Source organism: Mustelus asterias, chromosome 22, assembly GCF_964213995.1.
Source record: "Mustelus asterias chromosome 22, sMusAst1.hap1.1, whole genome shotgun sequence".
Taxonomy (NCBI): Eukaryota; Metazoa; Chordata; class Chondrichthyes; order Carcharhiniformes; family Triakidae; genus Mustelus; species Mustelus asterias.
Genome location: NC_135822.1, coordinates 62,522,452 through 62,545,499, shown reverse-complemented (window position 1 = coordinate 62,545,499; position 23,048 = coordinate 62,522,452). Strand labels below are relative to the sequence as shown.

The 23,048-nt window shown below is 47.3% G+C and overlaps 1 protein-coding gene across 3 annotated transcripts in view; it reads left to right on the top strand.

The window, feature by feature from the left end:
• tacc1 (transforming, acidic coiled-coil containing protein 1) overlaps positions 1–23,048 on the top strand; it is a 155,090-nt gene that overhangs the window by 31,926 nt on the left and 100,116 nt on the right. For 2 of the 3 annotated variants that reach the window (XM_078239388.1, XM_078239386.1), the window contains exons 1-2: positions 6,967–7,456; positions 7,654–7,775. The exons of the other annotated variant lie outside the window; for it this stretch is intronic. In XM_078239388.1, the coding sequence (XP_078095514.1) occupies positions 7,314–7,456; positions 7,654–7,775 (265 nt within the window). In that variant the 5' untranslated portion in view covers positions 6,967–7,313. Of the gene's footprint in view, positions 1–6,966; positions 7,457–7,653; positions 7,776–23,048 lie in introns of those variants that run through there. 3 annotated transcript variants of the gene reach the window in all.

Here is a 23,048-nt window from a genome sequence, read left to right as displayed (position 1 = left end):
CAGTCCCAAAGTTGTGCTGGTTAGATGCATTGGCCATGCTAAATTCTCCGTCAGTGTACCCGAACAGGCGCCAGAGTGTGGCGACTCGGGGATTTTCACAGTAACTTCATTGCAGTGTTAACGTAAGTCCACTTGTGGCACGAATAAATAAATAAACTTTAAACTTTCCATGACCTCAGTAAATCACAGACAAAGTAGTTTTTCCGAAGTGGGATATAGGAATCATGGCAGCCGGTTTACACACTGCAAGCTCTCAAACAGCAGTGACCAGACAATCAGACAACCTGTTTTGAATGCTTTGGGCTGAGGGATACATATTGACCAGAATCATGCCATGGGATCTTTTACGTCCAAGCAGACTGGGCCTCGGTTGAGTGTCTCATCTGAAAGACGGCACCTCCAACAGTGCAGGGCTCCTTCAGTGCTGCACTGGAGTCAAAGGGTGGATTTGTTCTGTCCCACCTGCCACGGGAATGGTAGCGAGCGGGACAGGACCATGCAAAGGTCCAATGACCTTGGTTGGGATTTTCTGGTCTTGAGGCAAGCGTGGCTGGAAAATCCCACCCATAGACTTTTACAAGGCAGCAGGAGACCCTTCAGCCCATCATGTCTGCGCTGGGCATCAAGCACCTATCTATTCTAATCCCATTTTCCAGCACTCCGTCCGGAGCCTTCAATCAGCCCAGAATTGAGTGATTACCGTCTGGAGTGGGACTTGAACTCACACAGAAGACAAAGAGTGTTGCCCCGAGTCACGACTGGTGCAACTCTGACATATCAATCACATAACCAGCCTCCCATCCATTGACTCTGTCTATACTTCCCGCTGCCTTGGAAAAGCAGCCAGCATAATTAAGGACCCCACGCACCCCGGACATTCTCTCTTCCACCTTCTTCTGTCGGGAAAAGGATACAAAAGTCTGAGGTCACGTACCAACCGACTCAAGAACAGCTTCTTCCCTGCTGCTGTCAGACTTTTGAATGGACCTATCTCACACTAAGTTGATCTTTTCTACACACTAACTATGACTGTAACACTACATTCTGCACTCTCTCCTTTCCTTCTCTATGAACGGTATGCTTTGTCTGTATAGTGCGCAAGAAACAATACTTTTCACTGGATACTAACACGTGACAATAAATCAAATCCAATCAAAATCAAAATATAAATGTGATCATGGGAAGTAGGGACAGGGGTAGGCCAGTCGACTTGTCAACACCTTGGTGTGAAATTCCTCTCGTCTGCCACTTCATGCGATACTAATGGGTTAAGGAGTGTCCAAGTTTAACATCTTCCTGAATCATTGGGAGTGTGTAGCACAGAACCTTAGGGTGAGAGATAACAGTGTAAATTCCATTCATTTCTCAAGAGCTCAGGTTGCTGATGCTGACAGATCTCAGTGTTCAGAGCTGGGTTTTATGTATCGCTGAGGCCAACAGGGCTAAAAACAGCCCCTGGACCCGTATCATGCAAGCAGGGCCATTCATTTTGTGAGAAATATGTGACTAAATCGAATTGAAATGCCAGAGTATCTTGGGTCAGGTCGGCAGCTTACGAAAGCCATAATGCTCCAATGCTTCTACTTTCTCAGAAGACGAAGGAAATTTGGCATGTCAGCCACGACTCTCACCAACTTCTCCAGATGCACCATAGAAAGCATTCTTTCTGGCTGTATCACAGCTTGGTATGGCTCCTGCTCTGCCCAAGACCACAAGGAACTACAAAAGGTTGTGAATGTAGCCCAGTCCATTACACAAGCCAGCCTTCCATCCATTGACTCTGTCTACACCTCCCGCTGCCTCGGAAAAGTAGCCAGCATAATCAAGGATCCCACGCATCACGGACATACTCTCTTCCACCTTCTTCTGTTGGGAAAAAGATACAAAAGTCTGAGGTCACGTACCAACTGGTTCAAGAACAGCTTCTTCCCTGCTGCCATCAGACTTTTGAATGGACCGACCATACATTAAGTTGATCTTTCTCTAAACCCTAGCTATGACTGTAACACTGCATTCTTCCCCCTCTCCTTTCCTTCTCCCCTATGTACTCTATGAACGGTATGTTTTGTCTGCAAAGCGCGCAAGAAACAATACTTTTCACTGTATCTCCAATACATGTAATAATAACAAACCAAATCAAAAAGGCTCACTCAGGGTGAGGTCGCAAAGAAACTCCCTGCAAATGTTTCAAATGCGCTTCCTCATAACTATGCACGGGACATTTTCACCCAACAGGTGCTTTGTGTAGGGTGAAGAAGAATTGAAGATGTGATACCTTCTCTCCTGAGCTTCTTGTTTCTCTTATCACCTCAATATTCAGTGACATTGGCCACTGAACAAATCTCCAGTGAATGTAGGACACCGTGGGGGCAAGCGGGGTGAGCAGGAGTTGATAGGTGGTGGATGGGTGGATAAAAAAGGAGGGAAATAAAAGATTGACAGCATATCCATAAAAGTAGGTGCAATGAATTAAGCAGCTGATCTTGCTTATAACCAGATGATATTTTAGGAGAGTGAGATTTGCATTTATACTCTGCTTTCTCCCACCATTACCATATCTCTCAAAGCATTTTACAGCCATTTTGCAGCAAGTTCAGACTGAGCTCCACTGAACGCTGTATTGTGGATTGACACATTCTGGAATAATCTCTGGAATTTTGTGAGGAAAATAGTTCTGGGCCTTGTTAAAAGCTTGTAAGTCTACCTCTGCCTGTCATGTTCCAATGTAAACCCAAGGGCTTGGTCAGGGTATTATCAAGCAGAGCTTGGTAGTTGGTGAGTTTCGTTGACCGCCCACTGCGGAATTGCCAGGGAGTCTTGTGTAACTCCCGGGAAATGAGGACTTGCTGAGAAGCCACTCTGCTTGAAGTAACTCCTCGGAGGCCGGTGTCCCTTCACCAGATTCCCTTTATTTACAAACTCTATTCCACTTCTAAGAGTTCTTCAGGTACAAAGTCAGAGTGCAGAGTGTCAGTAGACCTGACACTCCTCAATCTATACACAGATGAAGCTCCTTGATTGGGCAGGCAATCATCACCTCAATCAGGGAGCTCATACTCCAAGAGGCCAACCTCATGGGCCTTGTTGGGGTCATTACACACTGGATCCACTGGGGGTGCTGGGAGTGCATTTGGAGAGTTTCATGTTCGCCTGAGAGAGGCCATCCCAGTGCAACCTCTCACTCTGATTCCTCTCATTTTGCCTTGTTGAGATCATTACACTGCTGCTTTCCTGGGAACTGGCTGGACTCGGAGTGTAGGGTGGGGGGATGGGGTGGCAGTGGGGGAGTCACGGTTGCAAGCCCAGTATGTTGTCCTGTGGCCAGTGCCATTGGCAAGGTTTGAAGACCGAGATCTTAATTTGATTTGATTTATTATTGTCACGTGTATAAGTATACAGTGAGAAGTATTGTTTCTTGTGCGCTATACAGACAAAGCATACTGTACATAGAGAAGGAAAGGAAAGGGTACAGAATGTTGTGTTACTGTCATAGCGAGGGTGTAGAGAAAGATCAACTTAACAAAGTTAGGTCCATTCAAAAACCTGATGGCAGCAGGGGAGAAGCTGTTCTCGAGTCCGTTGTTACTTGATCTCAGACTTTTGTATCCTTTTCCCAACAGAAGAAGGTGGAACAGAGTATGTCTGGGGTGCATAAAGTCCTTGATTATGCTGGCTGCTTTTCTGAGGCAGTGGGAAGTATAGACAGAGTGAATGGATGGGAGGCTGGTTTGAGTGATGCACTGGGCTTCGTTCACGACCCTTTGTAGTTCCTTGCGGTCTTGGACAGAGCAGGAGCCCATACCAAGCTGTGATACAACCAGAAAGGATGCTTTCTATGGCGCATCTGTAAAGGTTGGTGAGAGTCGTAGTGGACATGCCAGATTTCCTTAGCCTCCTGAGAAAGTAGAGGTGTTGGTGGGCTTTCTTAACTATAGCATCGGCATGGAGGGACCAGGACAGGTTGTTGGTGATCTGGACACCTAAAAACTTGAAGCTCTCGACCATTTCAATTTCATTCCCTCCAATACACAGTGGTCAGATACCAAACCACTGCCTTTCCGTTGAGTGCTTGTGGTCGTGTCATTGAAGGAGTGAAAGCTGCAAGGGTTCAAGTGCGTCTGCTGAAAGCAGAGGCAGACAAATACAAAGATTGACTCCTATTGTACCAGGCAAACTGGATCCAGACATTGCCTGCATTGTGCGGACAGACCCAGCCTCTGTAACTTTCCCCAGCTCACAAATCCGACAGGATCTCAGTGTTCCTCTCATTCTGACATTTCCTTATGTTAATTGCTCCACCATTGGTGACCCTGCCTCCAATTCCCTCCCTAAACCTCTCTGTCTCTCAGCCTTGCTCTCCTCTTAAAGACATTCCTTAAAAGTTGTCTCTTTGGCCAGGTTTTTGGTCACCTGTCAAGCTTTGTCTGATGATCCTGCAAAGCTTCCAAATTGGAGCCAGAACTGGAATTTTCCAGAACAGGGGAGGTGATGGTCTCGTGGTATTATCACAGGACTATTTACCCAGAAACTCAACTAATGTTCTGGGGACCTGGGTTCGAATCCCGCCACGGCAGATGGTGGAATTTGAATACAATAAAAATACTCTTGAATTAAGAATCTACTGATGACCATGAAACCATTGTCGATTGTCGGAAAAACCCATCTGGTTCACTAGTGTCCTTTAGGGAAGGAAATCTGCCGTCCTTACCTGGTCTGACCAACATGTGACTCCAGAGCCGCAGCAGTGTGGTTGACTCTCAACTTGGGCAACTGGGAATGGGCAATAAATGCTGGCCAGCCAGCAACGCCCATGTCCCACAAATGAATAAAGGAAAAAACATTTGGCTGGCTCACCACATCTGCTGCTGGGGAACCCGCGGTGCCAGGGACGGAGAAACCTGCTCCAGAAGTCCAAGTCCTCAGCTATACTTTCCATTGGGATTCAGACCATGTCTCAAAATTGTCCCTGATGGCAATATACTTTGGATTCTGAAGCCTACTATTCATTTCATTTGCAAGAACATCTCTTGGCTTAAACTGTACAGATGGCAATACAGTTCACAGGATAGCAATTAGTAGCTAAATATACATAGCCTCCTGTAATTCATGGGTTTTATTGAGCAACTACCGGTTTTAAAAAAATACACAATGAATAGATCTGATAAATAGAGGTGAACAAAATCTGGACAGAGTAGATAGGGAGAAATGGTTGGATGGAGAAACAGAGGGCAGAGATTTGAGTTCATTGGGAAAAGGAGCAATGGCGATATGAGCAGAAACTTATTCATGCAAAGTTTGATTTTGATTTGATTTATTATTATCGCATGTATTAGTGTACAATGAAAAGTATTGTTTCTTGCACGCTATACAAAGCATACCATTCATAGAGAAGGAAAGGAGAGCATGCAGAATGTAGTGTTACAGTCATAGCTAGGGTGTAGAGAAAAATCAACTTAATGCGAGGTAGGTCCGTTGAAAAGTCCGATGGCAATTGGGAAGAAGCTGTTCTTGAGTCGGTTGGTGCGTGGCCTCAGACTTTTGTATCTTTTTCCCGACGGAAGAAGGTGGAAGAGAGAATGTCCGGGGTGTGTGGGGTCCTTGATTATGCTGGCTGCTTTTCCGAGGCAGTGGGAAGTGTTGACAGAGTCAATGGATGGGAGGCTGGTTTGTGTGGACTGGGCTACGTTCACAACCCTTTGTAGTTCTTTGCGGTCTTGGGCAGAGCAGGAGCCATACCAAGCTGTGATACAACCAGAAAGAATGCTTTCTATGGTGCATCTGTAAAATTTGGCGAGAGTTGCAGCTAACATGCCAAATTTCCTTCGTCTCCTGAGAAAGTAGAGGCGTTGGTGGGCTTTCTGAACTATAGTGTGGTTGGGATCTGGAATGCACTCTCTGAATGAAAGGTTTGAAGGAGGTTCAATCAAGGCATTCAAAAGTGAATGAGATTGTTATCTGAAATGGAACAAGATACAGGACTGCAGTGGCCCTCCTTCAGAGGGACAGCACAGACATGATGGGCTGAATTGCCTCCTTCTGCACTGTAACCATTCCATGATTCACTGGTATACTGGTAATTTAGACAGAATACTAATATGGGCGGCACGGTGGCACAGTGGTTAGCATGGCTGCTTCACAGCTCCAGGGACCCGGGTTCGATTCCTGGCTTGGGTCACTGTCTGTGCGGACTTTGCACGTTCTCCCCGTGTCTGCGTGGGTTTCCTCCAGGTGCTCCGGTTTCCTCCAAAGGTTCAAAGATGTGCGGATTAGGTTGATTGGCCATGCTAAAAATTGCCCCTTAGTGTCAGGGGGATTAGCAGGGTAAATTTGTGGGGTTACGGGGATAGGGCCTGGGTGGGACAGTGGTCAGTGCAGACTTGATGGGCCAAATGGCCTCATTCTGCACTGTAGGGATTCTAGGTTAGGTTAGGTATTAGCCATGGTGAATGCATGGGTTATGTGGATAGGGCAGCGAGGGGGTAAGATGCTCCGAGAGAGAGTTGGTGCAGACTCAATGGGTCGAATGGCCTCCTCTGCACTGTGGGGATCGATGGTCTGATCAATGCAAAGTTCAGAATGGGTAACTGCAGCATCATGTGCCGGGTTTTGAGTATTCCTCGCCACCACAGTGCAGTACCAGCCATCTTTGAGGCTGTCTGGGTTGCTGCCACAGCTGTGAGTGAAGTTATTACTATTATTTATTATTTGCATCCAGAGCTGCGATGAAGTTGCTGTTTGCTGGAAGTATGGGGCTTTCAGGTTTTGGATTGAACCATCGGCCCTGACAAAGGGAGACAGGATAATGGAGTAGCTGACAGATCTCTCTCTCTCTCTGGCTCTCGCAGCCACACTCCTCCCCCCCCCCCCCAAGCAGGGTTAGTACAATCTGAGAGAAGGGGCGGATCACACACTCTGATCCACCCAGCTGATTCTTGTTTGCCATTCAGAGGGCTGGGCGGAGGAGAGTTGGATGGCAGCAGATTTATCCGCTGTGTATTTTATTTTCCCTCCACTTTCTTGGCAGAATGAAGCGAGGATATTTTAGAGTGTAGTCAGTCTGGAAGTTGCAGGCAGGCTGGGAGGGAGGGAGCTACTGAAGGAGCTGCAGACTGTTGGCTGTCATGCTTTGGGGACTCGGCAGAGGAGGAAACTGACTTGATCTCACACATGTAACCACATCCGCGATTTTAGCAGAAGCCCCAACATTCAGTTACTCACACACACAAGTAATATTGTTTTAGAGTTTCCCTCCATTTTGGGTGAAGCGGCAACTGCAGCAACCCCAACTCAACGCAGGCATTTATTTATTTCCAATGGCATTCAATCCGTGGCAGATTTTGTCTCCAATTCAATGGGCAAAGTGGACCTGGTCTGTGGTTCGACCAGGGGCAGGAGCTGTAGACAATGAGGAGGAGGAGGAGGAAACAAACCCTGAAGAGAAAAGGTTAAGCTTCAGGCAAGTTGCTGTTTTATCTTTTTAAGGGATTTAAAGAAAGGCTGGTGTGTGTGTGTGAGACTGTAAGGTATCAGTGTGTGTGTGAGAGAGACAGGCTGGATTACCAGGAGGGTGTCAGTGCAGTGAGGGAGACGGTCCATTTCCAAAGGGGAAAAATTCTTCATTTTTTCCCCCCTCCTCCCTCTTCTCCCCTACAGTTCTGATTCCGAGGCGAATTTCGAGACACCTGAGGCTGATACACCTGTCCAAGGGCCAGCAGAGGCTGTTGGAGGCGAACTGCCTGAGAAATGCCCAGAGAAAGCAGGCACCGACAGAACAGGTAAGGAAGGCAAATGAACCAGCCTCGCATGGTCCTATCATGTGGGACTGAGACAAGTGGCAAACCACCACCACCCCCCGTGGAGGTGGGGAGGAGAGAGAAATTGATGTTATTCTGAGATAACTTGACAGATTGCCAGCTGCTATTGGCTGCGATGTGCTTGTAGTTTAACCCGTTTGCGTTCAGTGGCGAGTAAGATGCTGAAATCAAGGTGGATGTATTGGATCCCCTCTTCCAGTGGGCACAGGAATGACCATCTCTCTCTCTCTCTGCGGTCATGACCAGTATTTCACGGTTGCCCAAACGGTTACTTGTCAATTGGAAGGCGAATCACCCACTGATGCTTTCAATTCTAACACAAGCGTGTTTCTCAGCGGATCATTACTGATCATTACTCAGGAAGGCTGAACTGACGGGAATATTCAGGATTAATGATGCACATATTTTTTTGGGGGGGAAAAGTGCATTTTCTTTTCTCCAAATGATGTTCAGAACCTTGTTTGCAAAAAAAAAAGATCGACCTGGAGCTTTGCACAGAGCTTATTGGATTGTGATGATTGAACAGGAACCAGGATGGCGTGTACCTGTTTCCTTGTCACACTTGTACTCAGCCAAGATTAGTGTTGCGTTTGGTTGCTGAATGACGTGTTTTCAGTGCTGGCAACTTGCTTCACATGTTGAGATCAGGTTTTTATGTTTGTGCTACACTCTCTGGTTGGAGATATCCAGATTTCCACAAAGCATTCGGGGCGGCATGGTGGCACAGTGGTTGGCACTGCTGCCTCACAGCACCAGGGACCCTGGTTTGATTCCTGGCTTGGGTCACTGTCTGTGCGGAGTCTGCACGTTCTCCCCGTGTCTGCGTGGGTTTCCTCCGGGTGCTCTGGTTTCCTCCCACAGTCTAAAGATGTGTGGGTTAGGTGGATTGCCCATGCTAAATTGCCCCTTAGTGTCAGGGGGACTAGCTAGGATAAATGCAAGGGGTGGTGGCCCTTTGGAGGGCCAAAGGGCCTGTTCTTGTGCTGTATTGTTCTTTGTTCTTAGATAGGGCCTGGATGGGATTGTGGTCTGTGCAGACTCAATGGGCTGAATGGCCTCCTTCTGCACTGTATGGATTCTATGATGAGCTGTCACACAAGGCAATCACACAGAGTTAGGCCTGAGATTGGGGTGATTTGTTGACTTGGATTGAGGATGGGTTAACGGAGTGAAAATGAGTGGTTTTCAGGATAGCAGGAGGTAACTGGTGAGGTCTGATGATCTGGACTTGGGCCTTGGCTCCTTGACATCTACATTGATGATTTGAATGAGGGACCAAGTCGTACTTATTCAAGTTGAGGTGAGAAGGTAAAACTGAGAGGAGGATATAAACAGAGCAAGTCGATGGGCCAGAATCTGGGATCTAATGTGAAGAAGCTTGAAGTTGTCTACTTTAGTCGGACAAGTGGAGAAGCAGAATATTTGTGGTTGACTAGCGACTCAGAGGAAATTGGGTGAGTTAACTCTCAGCTATAGCATGTTCATCCGGCAGTAGGGATACTTCAGAAAGTAAATCAAAGAAAAAGGTTTAACAAAGAAATTTCATTACTCCAACACTTGGGCCTACACCTTGGGCCAGACAAGCTCCCCACAATTCCCATCTGCTTTTTATTTATACTGGGTTAGTTGACCACCACATCATTTTGCCATTGGTTACATTGTCTGCCTGGTCAGCTGACCCTCACAGCATGTTGTCATTGGTTACATTATAACAGATCCAGTGTTATCATTGGTTACATAGGCAATAATTTGGAAGGCAATGATTTGTTGGCGAGTGTGAAGAAGTCTGACTGCAGTTATACCTTGGCGAGACCACACCATGAATATTGGCTACAGTTTTGGCCTCCTTATCAAAGGAAGGACATGCTTGACTTAGAGAGAGTGCAGCCAAGGTTGACAAGACTGATTCCTCGTGAAGGGGTTTGCCTCATGAGAACCGATAGCTATATTCCCTCCAGTTTAGAAGAACGAGAGTTGATTTCACTTAGATGTAGAAAATTGTTGAGGGGGCAGGCTGACAGGCTAAATGCTGGAAGGAGGTTTTGCCTGACTTGGAAGCTGAGAACATGGGACACGGTCTCGGATGCTGTTGAGGACTGAGATGAGGAGACATGCCTTCACTGAAAGGGTTACCAATCTCTGGAATTCTCTCCCTCCAAAGGGTTGTGGATGCTCAGTCATTGGGTGTCTTCAAGACGGAGATGTATAGATTTTGCATCTGCTGGATATCAGGGATATGGAGATTGTGGGGGTTATTGAAAGGCTAAATATCCTGGTCCTATTTATGGTGATGTTTTGAAATGAAGAACTTCTTTCTGAGCTAATCCCAGGGGGTTTAGGGAGATGGAGGGGACATCAGCTGCTGGTGATTGCTACTTTTTAGATGAGTCAAAGCCTTTGTACTTGATGTTACAATTTCAGAGATGTTATTAACTAAAGGATAGATGAGTCAGGACTTGAATACATCCATTCACGTTAAAATGCTGTTCCCCTGAGTTGAAGGGCCAGTCACGAGGGGGCACAAGTTCAAGATGAGGGGCAGGAGGTTTAGGGGGGATATGAGGAAAACCCTTTTCATCCGGAGGGTGGTGGTGGTCTGGGATGTGCTGCCTGGGAGGTTGGTAGAAGCTGATTGCCTCACATCCTTTAAAAAGTATCTGGATGAGCACTTGGCCTTGAATATTATGACTTGCCAAGTGCTGGTCAATCGGATGAGGTGGGAGTTGAGGTGTTTCTGGTGTGTCAGTGCAGATTCGATGGGCCAAAGGGCCTCTTCTGCACTGCATGATTCTGAGTCTTTCCTGCTGTTGTGCTAAATCCTGGTCCTACCTTCAGCTCCGTCACATCACAAGGATCCTGTCGGCAGGATTCAGTCTCCAAACTGGCTACCTTTGTCCAAGATTCAGAATTATAGAATCATAGAATCCCTACAGTGCAGAAGGAGGCCATTCGGCCCATCGGGTCTGCACCGACCACAATCCCACCCAGGCCCTCTTCCCGTAACCCCATTACCCTGCTAATCCCCCTGACACTAAGGGTCAATTTAGCATGGCCAATCAAGCTGAGCCACATGTCTTTGGAGGGTGGGAGGAAACCGGAGCACCCGGAGGAAACCCACACAGACGCGGGGAGAACATGCAAACTCCACACAGACGGTGACCCGAGGCCGGGAATCGAACCCGGGTCCCTGGCGCTGTGAGGCAGCAGTGCTAACCACTGTGCCGCCCTATTCAGAATTACATGTGAGAATAGGTTTTTAATAGGTGCAGTGGGGAAGAGGTGTGCTGCAGATGTATGTTCATACTCAGAGATACACACAAGATCCCAAACCCCTTTCCCATTCCTGACCAACACTAAGCGCTGGACACTTTTTGCTCCTGATCCCATTTTTTGGATCTGATGGGTGGACAGTCCCGATCTGAGTAATCCAGCACTGGACACAATGGGAACGTTGGTCTGCTGCATCATTATATCATTCCATGTGTTTGAAATCAGGCTGGACTCTGTTATGTCCAGTCTTGTCTTGTTTCAGCCTGGCCCCTGAGGAGGAGACCGAATGGAAGGTCAGGGAATGATCTCAGCAGGAAGGAAGGGCCAAGTGAGAGCTAACTCTTTCAGAGCCAGCAATGTCATTAATTACCGACCCGCTCCCTCAACATCAGGATGATGCACCACATCCATGTATCCTGAGTACAATTCCATAGGCATCGGGAGTCTGTCGGGAACTTGCAAAGTAGCGATTATCTGACTCTGGTATAATTACTGACAAAGGCATCAGGGAGAACCCCCTTGTTATTTGAATCCTGGCATGGGATCCTTTCCAGTTAACTGATAGGACCTGGTTTCCTGATCTGAGGAAGGATGTCCTTGTGATAGAGGGTATACAGCGAAGGTTTACCAGGCTGATTCCTGGGATGGCAGGTCTGTTGTATGAGGAGAGACTAAGTCGGTTAGGATTATATTCACTGGAGTTTAGAAGAGCGAGAGGGGATCTTATAGAAACGTATAAAATTCTAACAGGGTGAGACAGGGTAGATTCAGAAAGAATGTTCCCAATGATATGGGAGTCCAGAACTAGGGGTCATAGTTTGAAGATAGAACATAGAACAGTACAGCACAGTACAGGCCCTTTGGCCCTCGATGTTGTGCCGAGCTTGGTCCGAAACCAAGATCAAGCTATCCCACTCCCTATCATTCTGGTGTGCTCCATGTGCCTATCCAATAACCGCTTGAAAGTTCCTAAAGTGTCCGACTCCACTATCACAGCAGGCAGTCCATTCCACACCCCAATCACTCTCTGAGGAAATCTACCCAAGGAAATAGTCTCTGAACGTCCACTCTATCTATCCCCCTCATCATCTTATAAACCTCTATTAAGTCGCCTCTCATCCTCCTCCGCTCTAAAGAGAAAAGCCCAAGCTCCCTCAACCTTTCCTCATAAGACCTACCCTCCAAACCAGGCAGCATCCTGGTAAATCTCCTCTGCACTCTTTCCAGCACTTCCACATCCTTCTTATAGTGAGGTGACCAGAACTGCACACAATATTCCAAATGTGGTCTCACCAAGGTCCTGTACAGTTGCTGCATAACCCCACGGCTCTTAAATTCCAACCCCCTGTTAATAAACGCTAACACATAAGGGGTAAACTTTTTAGAATTGAGATGTGGAGAAATTTTTTCACCCAGAGGATGGTGAATGTGTGGAATTCACTACCACAGAATGTAGTTGAGGCCAAAACATTGTGTGATTTTCAAGAAGAAATTAGATATAGCTCTTGGGGCTAAAGGGATATGGGGGAAGGAGGGGGATCAGGATATTGAATTTGATAATAAGCCATGATCAAAATGAATGGTGGAGCAGGCTCGAAGGGCCAAATGGCCTACTCCTGCTCCTAGGTTCGATGTTTCTATGGTTTCATAGCCATGCCCCTCGGCCGTGTAGCACGCCCCACAGTGTCACAGTGAAGTGTCAGATTTAATAGTGTGCTCAGGTCTCTGGAGTGGGGGTTTGAATCCACGCTGTTGGAGCTTGGACTGCCGGGATGACTAGTGCAGGGAGCAGCTTCAGACGGTGAAATGATGGTCAGCTCGCAGACTGGACTTGTGTTAGTAGCTGTTGTGCCATTCTCTGCCCAGACATGCTGCGTGTTCATGCTTTCACAGGTGCAAAATGTTGCTGAATTACTGGCTAAATTTTCCTGTTTTGGAGAAGCAAACGCAGCATTTATAAATTTTTTTGCAAGCAGTTGAAAGTCACCAAGCAATGAGATGCAGTCATTATTTCTCAGAGGAATCCGGAGCGAAAATAGCAGCGAGGCACAGGCAGCAGGTGTAAGGAAATGTCTTGTGGGTAGGGATGGTCTCGTAACTCGAGCTATAATGTCCAGTGATGTGCAGGTTAGCTGGATTGGCCAAGGTAATTGCCCCCTCGTATCATGGATATTAGCGGGGTAAATACATGGCGTTATGGGGAAAGGGCCTGGGTGGGATTGTGGTCGGTGCAGACTCGATGGGCCAAATGGCCTCTGTCTGCATTGTAGGATTCTATGATTTAATGATTGGATTTGTGTACTCCAATCAAATCATTCATTTCATGGTGTTGCTAGAACAGGAAGTGTCACTAGGAAAAGCATTCCAGTAATATCAGGAGTGGCACGGTGGCTAGCACTGCTGTCTCACAGCGCCAGGGACCCGGGTTCGATTCCCAGCTTGGGTCACTGTCTGTGCGGAGTCTGCACGTTCTCCCCATGTCTGCGTGGATTTCCTCCGGGTGTTTCGGGTTCGTCCCACGCTCCAAAGATGTGCGGGTTAGCTGGATTGGCCATGCGAAATTGACCCTTAGTGTCAGGGGGACTAGCTAGGGTAAATGCATGGATTTACGGGGATAGGGCCTGGGTCGGTGCTCGATGGGCCGAATGGCCTCCTTCTGCACTGTCGGGATTCATAGAGGTCATAGAGGTTTACAGCATGGAAACAGGCCCTTCGGCCCAACTTGTCCATGCCGCCCTTTCTTTGTTAAAACCCCTAAGCTAATCCCAATTGCCCGCATTTGGCCCATATCCCTCTATACCCATCGTACCCATGTAACTGTCTAAATGCTTTTTAAAAGATAAAATTGTACCCGCCTCTACTACTACCTCTGGCAGCTTGTTCCAGACACTCACCACCCTCTGTGTGAAAAAACTGCCCCTCTGGACACTTTTGTATCTCTCCCCTCTCACCTTAAACCTATGCCCTCTAGTTTTAGACTCCCCTACCTTTGGGAAAAGATATTGACTATCTATCTGACCTATGCCCCTCATTATTTTATAGACCTCTATAAGATCACTTCTCAGCCTCCTACTCTCCAGAGAAAAATGTCCCAGTCTATCCAGCCTCTCCTTATAACTCAAACCATCAAATCCCGGTAGCATCCTAGATTCTATGATCTCAGCTCTGTCCGAGTTAGCGGATCTCATCTGGAGGTGGGGGCAACCTGACAAAGAGAGTGCAGTCATCTCTGCTGGTAAAAGTGTAATGGGATAGGACACGATTAGATGTATGTCCCACCTCCCAAATGATCTAATGGACATGTGACACTCGCTACACAGAATGACCAGGTAGCAGAGTGCTGTCGACACCCACTCAACCCTACCCCTGCTTTCGGACCAGAATATAATAGGGATGGAATCGACCATTCAGCTCCTCAAGCCGTGCTGTCATTCGCTGAGATTATAACTGAATTATTACCTCACGTACACCCACCCAAACTATCCCCAAATCCTTCGATTCCCTTCTTTTGATCCCTGACTTGAATACACTCCAGTGACTGAGCATGTATATCTCTTTGCAGTAAAGAATTTCAAAGATCCCCAACCATTTTCAGTGAGCAAGTTTCTTTGGTTTCAGATGGTTGACCCCTTATTCCGAGACCCCAAACTCTGGACTCTGCGTCCAGGGAAGTCATACCACCCTGGAGGAATTTTATGTTTCAATGAGATCACCTTATAAACTCCTCCAGGGAACACCGACCCTAGTTTACTCAGTTCCTGATCGTTGGCCATCTGGGAAATGAATCTAGTGAACGTTTATTGCAGTCCCTCCCAAGGCAAATATTGGGAGTTGGTTTAAGTCAGTTGGCTGGACAGCCGGTTTGTGATGCAGAGTGACACCAACAGCGTGGGTTCAATTCCCGTGCCTGCTGAGGTTGTTCATGAACATTCCGCCTTCTCAACCTTGCCCCTTCACCTGAGGTGTGGAGAGCCTCAGGTTAAATCCCACCAGTCACAGCCTATGGCCATCTGGGATGCTGGCAACTTTACCTTTGCCCTCCTCAGGGAAATGTTTTCTTCCTTTGGCAAGGAGACCAATTATACAGGCAGTACACTAGTTATGGTCCCAATAAAACATTGTACAATTGTGGTTCGACTTATTGTGGCAATCCCTTTATAATAACGGTTAACGTTACATTTACTTTCCTCGTCCAGTTTTTCTCCACTTTGATGCAAATGGAGAAAATAGGAGAGCTCAGAATTTCAAGTTGTCTGTAACCATTGATTTGATTTATTATTGTCACATGTGTTGGGAGACAGTGAAACGTATTACTAGCGTGCTAAACAGACAAAGCATACCGTATCTAGAGAAGGAAAGGAGAGGGTGCAGAGTGTAGTGTTACAGTCATAGCTAGGGTGTAGAGAGAGATCAACTTAATGTAAGGTCGGTCCATTCAAAAGTCTGATGGCAGCAGGGAAGAAGCTGTTCTCGAGTCGGGTTGTTACGTGATCTCAGACTTTTGTTTTTCCCAACGGAAGAAGGCGGAAGAGAGAATGTCCGGGGTGCGTGGGGAACCTTGATTATGCTGGCTGCTTTTCCAAGGCAGCGGGAAGTGTAGACAGAGCCAATGGATGGGAGGCTGGTTTGCGTGATGGATTGGGATACATTAATAACCTTTTGTAGTTTCTTGCGGTATTGGAATATGTTGATTATATCAGGATACATTGAGAAGTATTGTTTCTTGTGCGCTGTACAGACGAAACATAGCGTACATAGAGGAGAAGGAAAGGAGAGGGTGCAGAGTGTAGTGTTACAGTCATAGCTAGGGTGTAGAGAGAGATCAACTTAATACGTGGTAGGTCCATTCAAAAGTCTTGTGGCTGCAAATATGAGATATTCCAGAAACATACTCTGCTCCTGTGACATCTGTATTTGAGGACACTCATTTCCCCTCTGTTTCTTGTTCCTGTTTTGATGAACACACAGCCAGCTGTTTTCAGTGCATTGTTCCTCCCCACGTCTCCCCTGCCTATTTTAGATTGTTCGCTGAGTTGATGAGTATAATTAAAGGGGCAGTGTCACCTCTTGGAGAAGCACTATTCTGAGGAGAAGCGTCTGCCCCAGCAACACCGTTGTTCATGGTCCGAACTTAATGTCAGTTGAGGCCAGAAAGTGAAATGGGAGTGAAAAAAAAAACTGTAGAATGCTGTGGTGGATGGAGGAAGTGAGCTTTTAGATCCTATGCTCCTGGCTATTAGTGGATTTGTGACTGCCTCACCCTTTCATAATGAAGTGATTACAGCTCCTTTCCAAGCTACTGGAATATATAGTGACAGAACAGTACGGTGAATGGAATATTTAAATTATTCAGACGGTAGTTGGCAATTTATAAAACTAAATCTCTGGTTGGGGGTCAACAGAACACAGACTGAGCCACCAGCACAGTGACGGGAAACCTAGGCTAGTAAGTGGGCTGGACAAGTGGCCTTCCTTCATCTCAGTGGGTCACAGCATTGAAATGGGTCCAAAGATGTGTAGGTTAGGTGCATTGGCCATGCTAAATTGCCCCTTAGTGTCCCGGGGTGCAGAGGTTTGAGGGATTAGTGGGGTAAATGAGGGATTACGGGCATAGGGCCTGGGTGGGATTGTGGTTGGTGCAGACTCGATGGGCCGAATGGCCTCCTTCTGCACTGTAGGGTTTCTATGATTCACTGACCCTGACCCCATGAATAAAGATTCGGTATGTCTCGAGCACACCGAGTATTTCATAATGAGTTCTAGAAAATGCTTAATCATTGGTACGTTAATGGAAGTGTCATCAACTTCAAAGGGTGAAAGTAAAAGAAATATTCACATTTTGGACACAGAGGCAGCGCCCGGCTCTCGCAGTCGATGTTGGGAGCAATCCGCACGCACCTTGCTTTACATGTCAATCACTTCAGTCATACCAGTAGGAAACACAAACTACATGAACGGAAATCAGTGGAACGTGGCAACCCTGCATGGGGGCAGCGGTCAACACACTGTCTCGTTGATTGCACTCAGAACCCAGCATGTGGCTCCCGGGCTGTAGGCTGCCCTTCACTGGTCCAGTCTGAGAGCCTTTTCTAACCATCTGCTCTGCTCCATCTTTCTATCTTGTCTTGTCTTCCATCTTGAGCTAGAGGCTCATCACTCCACTCACCTGATGAAGGAGCAGCGCTGCGAAAGCTCGTGATTCCAAATAAACCTGTTGGACTTTAACCTGGTGTTGTGAGACTCCTTATTGTGCCCACCCCAGTCCAATGCCGGCATCTCCACATCTTGCCTGTTGGAGAGGAAGAGAATGGTGAGGGATGGAGGGTTGGTCTTGTCTATTGGAGAGAGGAAGGGAATGGCTAGGGTTGGAGGGTTGGTCTTGTCTATTGGAGAGAGGGAGGGAATGGCGAGGGCTAGTGGAGTTGGTGTTCGAAGAGGTGGGGATTTTTCTTGGTCCTCTTCCAGCTCCTGGGAACTTGCTCAAACACTGCCCAGCCATGCTGCTGGTTTGAGGGTACGGGCAGAACAACGAGGGAAAAATTAGGCCAGTTCCACTCCAGAACGGTATCTTTTCAAATCACAAATCGAAAATACCGATTCCAAAACCATTGGTGTTTTAAAAAATATATAAATTATGCTCTAAAGTGGATATTCTTCAACTATCCAAAGGTGTGTAGGTTAGGTTGATTGGCCAGGGGAAAAATTGACCCGAGTGTCAGGGGGATTAGCAGGGTAAATATGTGGAGTTACAGGGATAGGGCCTGGGTGGGATTGTGGTCGGTGCAGACTCGATGGGCCGAATGGCCTCCTTCAGCTCTGTTGGGTTCTATGATCCGGACTCTCTTCTTTGATCAATGACAGAGCTTTGGAGAGCATTTTCGATCTGTTTTTGCCTTGATGTGAACATTTTGCTTGTAATTTGAAATATGTTTGGGTTTTGCAGATGGTTTAAGTTTGTTGGAGTTGAGTTATAAAGGAACTGATAGGTGGGTTCATTGCCGGGTTGTTCGGTGCCACAGGAAACAGTGGGATAGTTGACCTGATGCTTGAATATCCATTTCTGAGCTGGAGCAGGGAGTAACAAAAAGAAAATCAACTCTGGTTCCGAAAATAGTTGGAAATGCCAGGACCAGGATCACAACTGGATCATCTGAGATGGCTTCTGAAGTCTCCTGATCGGTCGCGAGTTCAGTCTGACAGTGAAGGGTGTGGCATGGTGGCACAGTGGTTATCGCTGTTCCCTCAACACCAGGGATCCGGGTTCAATTCCAGCCTCGGATCACTGTCTGTGTGGAGCTTGTACGTTCTTCCCATATCTGCCTGGGTTTCCCCCCCCCGGGTGCTCCGGTTTCCTCCCACAGTTCAAAGACGTGTAGGTCAGGTTGGTTGGCCATGCTAAATTGCCCCTTAGTGTGAGGGGGATTAGTGGATAAATAAATGACATAACAGGGATAGGGCCTGGGTGGAATTGTTGTTGGTGCAGGCTTGATGGGTTGAATAACCTCCTTCTGTACTGTCGGGATTCTATGATTCCAAAGATGTGCAGGTTAGATTGATTGGCCATGATAAATTGCCCCGTAGTGTCAGGGGGATTAGCAGAGTAAATACACGGGATTACAGGGATCAGACTTGGTGGAATTGTTGGTGCAGGCTCGATAAGCTGAGTGGCCTACTTCTGTACTGTCGGGATTCTAAAGACGTGCAGCTTAGTGGATTGGCCATGGTGAATTGCTCCTTCATGCGGCTTGGGGAGATGAGTGGGGTAAATGCGTGATGTTGCGGGGGGTGGGCCGGGGGGTGGGCCTGTCGGAGAATTGGTTCAGCCTCAATGGGCCAAATGGCCTCCTTGTGCAGTGCAGTAGTTGTATGGTGAGTACTGGACTGTGGCTTCCAAGGAGTCGACTGCTTCAGGACAGAGATGGGAGTGGTAGTCGGAAATGAAGCAGCAACATTTCTGGGTGGAATGAGAGCGTTTTGTAACGGTCCTGAGGTGGTTAATCAGCACCAGCCTCCCCCAGGACCAAGGTCGTCTGGGTGGGGAAACTGTAAACCACAACACAATGCTATAATTTTCTTGCCATACATTATGTTCAAAAGCAACTGGATATAAATAGTCAGTCCAGCAACACTCTGAACTCCGGGTGGAACAGAGTGTTTGTTTATTGTGGTGCAGTGCATTCCACTTGAAGGGACATGATCTTCATAGAAACCTTTTGTGTGGCCATCGGTTCTTATGGGGGTGGCAGGAATGTCATGTGTCCTCCTCTCTCCTTTGGCACGGAGTGTTTATTACAAAGTAATGCATTTGGGTCTTATTCACATATCTGCATCATGGCTGGGGAAACGAATGCTTCTCTTTTCCATAGATGGCTGGATGTGTGAATGAGCTGAGACACCTCGTTGTTCTTGTACACCGGGCAAGCCAACACGGCGATGAATAATATTATTGGTTTCTTGGGTTGGTAACTAGAGAATGACCTCCTTATGTACTGTTGGCGTTCTATGATTCCAAAGACTTGCGGGCTAAGTGGATTGGTTGTGGCAAATTGCCCCTTCACGTCCATGATGTGTGGCTCGAAGATTAGTGGGGCAGCATGCTGGCACAGTGGTTAGCACTGCTGCCTCACAGCGCTAGGGACCCTGGGTTTGATTCCGGCCTCGGGTGACTGGCTGTGGGGAGTTCTCCCCGTGTCTGCGTGGGTTTCCTCCGGGTGCTCTGGTTTCCTCCCACAGCCCAAAGAGGTGCGGGTTTGGTGGATTGGCCATGCTAAATTGCCTCTTACTGGGCAAAAATGTGTGGGTCAGGGGCATTAGCAGGGTAAATATGTGGGGTTATGGGAAAAGAGACTGGGTAAGATGCTCTTTGGGACAGTTGGTGCTGGATGGGCCAAATAGCCTCCTTCTGGCCTGTAGGGATTCTATATAAAGCAATTATGCTGGAAATTTATAAATCACTCATTTGGCCTCAGCTGGAGAATTGTGGACAATTCTGGACGTTACTTTTTAGAAATGATGTCAAAGATGTAGGGGCATATTTCCCAGGGAATGTCACCAGGGGTGAGGGTCTTCATGAATGAAAAGAGGTTGGGAAAAGTCAGGCTTGTTTTCTGTTCAACTGGGGAAGACAACCTAATGGAGGTTTTCAACATGGGGAAACACTCTGGCCAGTGGGATGATAACTGGAAGCCGTGGATTCAAAATCATTGGCAAACGAGAGGATGTTTCCACTCGGAGGAAAAACTGGAACCAGAGGGCACAACCTCAGGCTAAAGGGACTATCCTTTAAAACTGAGATGAGGAAGAATTTCTTCAGCCAGAGAGTGGTGAATCTGTGGAACTCTTTGCCGCAGAAGGCTGTGGAGGCCAGGTCATTGAGTGTCTTTGAGACAGGGATAGATAGGTTCTTGATTGATAAGGGGATCAGGGGTTATGGGTAAAAGGCAGGAGAATCGGGATGAGAAAAATATCAGCCACGATTGAATGGCGGAGCAGACTCGATGGGCTGAGTGGCCTAATTCTGTTCCTATGTTTTATGCTCTTATGGTCATAGAAACATGGAATCCCTCCAGTACAGAAGGTCATTCGGCCCTCAGAGTCTGCACCACTTCTTACCCAGGCTTACCACCTAACTCCACTTATTACCCCACTAGTCCCCCATAACCTACACATCTTGGGACACTAAGGGGCAATTTACCACGGCAAATCCACCTCACCTGCACATCTTTGGACACTGAGGGAGAATTTAGCATGGCCAATGCACCAAACCAGCACTTCTTTTGGAGCGTGGGAGGAAACTGGAGCACCCGGAGGAAACCCACACAGACACGGGGAGAACGTGCAGACTCCGCACAGACAGTGACCCAAGCCGGGAATCGAACGCGGGTCCCTGACGCTGAGAGGCAGTAGTGCTAACCACTGTGCCACCTTGCCGCCCCTATAGTGGCCATAGCGGGAGTGCAGCAAAGATTCACCAGACTGATTGCTGGGATGGCTGTCATATGAGAGGTCAGGTCGATTGGGCTTGTATTCACTGGAATGTAGAAGAATGAGTGGGGATCGAATTGAAATATTTAACATTCTGACAGGGCTGGACAGATTTGATGTATGAATGTTTTATCCTCTGGTTGGGGGCCCTGGAACAATGGGTTACAGTCTCAGGATACAGGTAGGCCATTTAGATCTGAGTTGAGGTGAAACTTCTTCACCCAGAGGGTGTTGAAATTGTAGAATTCTCTCCCACAGAAAGCTGTGGAGGCCAAATCACTGAATATGTTTAAGAAGGAAGTAGATTTTTAGACGTTTTTATTCATTCGTGGAACATGGGTGTCGCTGGCTGGCCAGCATTTATTGCCCATCCCCAGTTGCCCTTGTTCAGAGGGCAGTTGAGAGTCAACCACATTGCTGTGGCTCTGGAGTCACATGTAGGCCAGACCGGGTAAGGACGGCAGATTTCCTTCCCTAAAGGACATTAGTGACCCAGATGGGTTTTTCCGACAATCGACAATGGTTTCGTGGCCATCAGTAGATTCTTAATTCCAGATTTTTAAAAAATTGAATTCAAATTCCACCATCTACCGTGGCGGGATTTGAACCCGGGTCCCCAGAAACGTTAGCTGAGTTTCTGCATTAATAGTCTGGTGATGATACCACTCGGCCATTGCCTCCTCGTTAAAGTTGTCAAGGGGTCTGGGGAAGAGTGCTGGAGTGTGGCATTCGGATGGAGGATCAGCCATGATCTTGTTGAATGGCAGAGCAGGCTGGAAGGCCCAAATGGTCCCCTCCTAATTTCTATGTTTCTGGACATTGTCCTGATGCAGAGGATGTGCAGAGAGTTCAGCAGATTAATAACAGGCTTTCTGCTGATACATGTGACTGAATAGAGAATACAAACTCGCATCAATTTCTGAAGCAGATGAGTCTTTTGAGATGTGTTCCCTGAAATGGGAGCACAATGCTGTCATTCTGTAATCACCATAATAAAAATGTTAATTGTTTATTCCATTACCTGACAGAATGTAGTTCACCATGTGACTGAGAGGATGTTTGTCGAGATTTTTACTGGGCTGTGTTTCAAACAACAGCACAGTGACTTTTTTCATTGTAATGAGAGTTAGTATTACGAGAGTTCAATGCTCAAAGGACATGTGAGCTGGTGGATAATGTATCGTTTCCTCAAATTCCACTCACTCGGGTGGAAACGCAACCTCATAAATTGAGGAGATAACCTCCAGAGGTTGACCAAATAAATCGGAGGCAGCAAAATCTCCGGGGCCTGGTGTGAAGAATTTTTTTGAAGTTTATTTATTAGTGTCACCAGTAGGCTTACATTAACACTGCAATGAAGTTACTGTGAAAATCCCCTAGTCGCCACACTCCGGCGCCTGTTCGGGTAACACTGAGGGAGAATTTAGCACGGCCAATGCACCCTAACCAGCACGTCTTTGGGACTGTGGAAGGGAACCCACGCAGACACAGGGAGAACGTGCGGACTCCCCACACAGTTTAAATCCTAAAGCAGAAAAACACCCTTCTTGTTTGTATCAATCAGAGTGAGATTCAGTAAGAATCATGCATCACACTGCAAATCAACAGTGCCACCCCAAGAATCAGTCTGCTGAATATTTGAACTCCCTCTATGGCCACAATACTCTGGGTGTGGTCTCACACTGTACAGCTGCAATAAGACATCCTTGCTGCTCTACCCAAGCCTTGTTGCAATGAAGGCCAATGCGCCTTCAGCCCAGTGTCCTCGACTGCCCTGTCCCCCCACCTTGTAAACCTCCATGGGCTATTTGGCAAGAAAGGAAGAAATTAAGAGCGGAATGTTCCGGCCCCATCCTGGCAAAGCAGGACAGTAAACCACTGGAAGGTTACAGTGTAGAAAGAGGCCATTCAGCCCATTGTGTTTGGGCCAGCCGGAAGGAAGATACTGGCCACTCATTTTAATCCCACTGTCCAGCATGT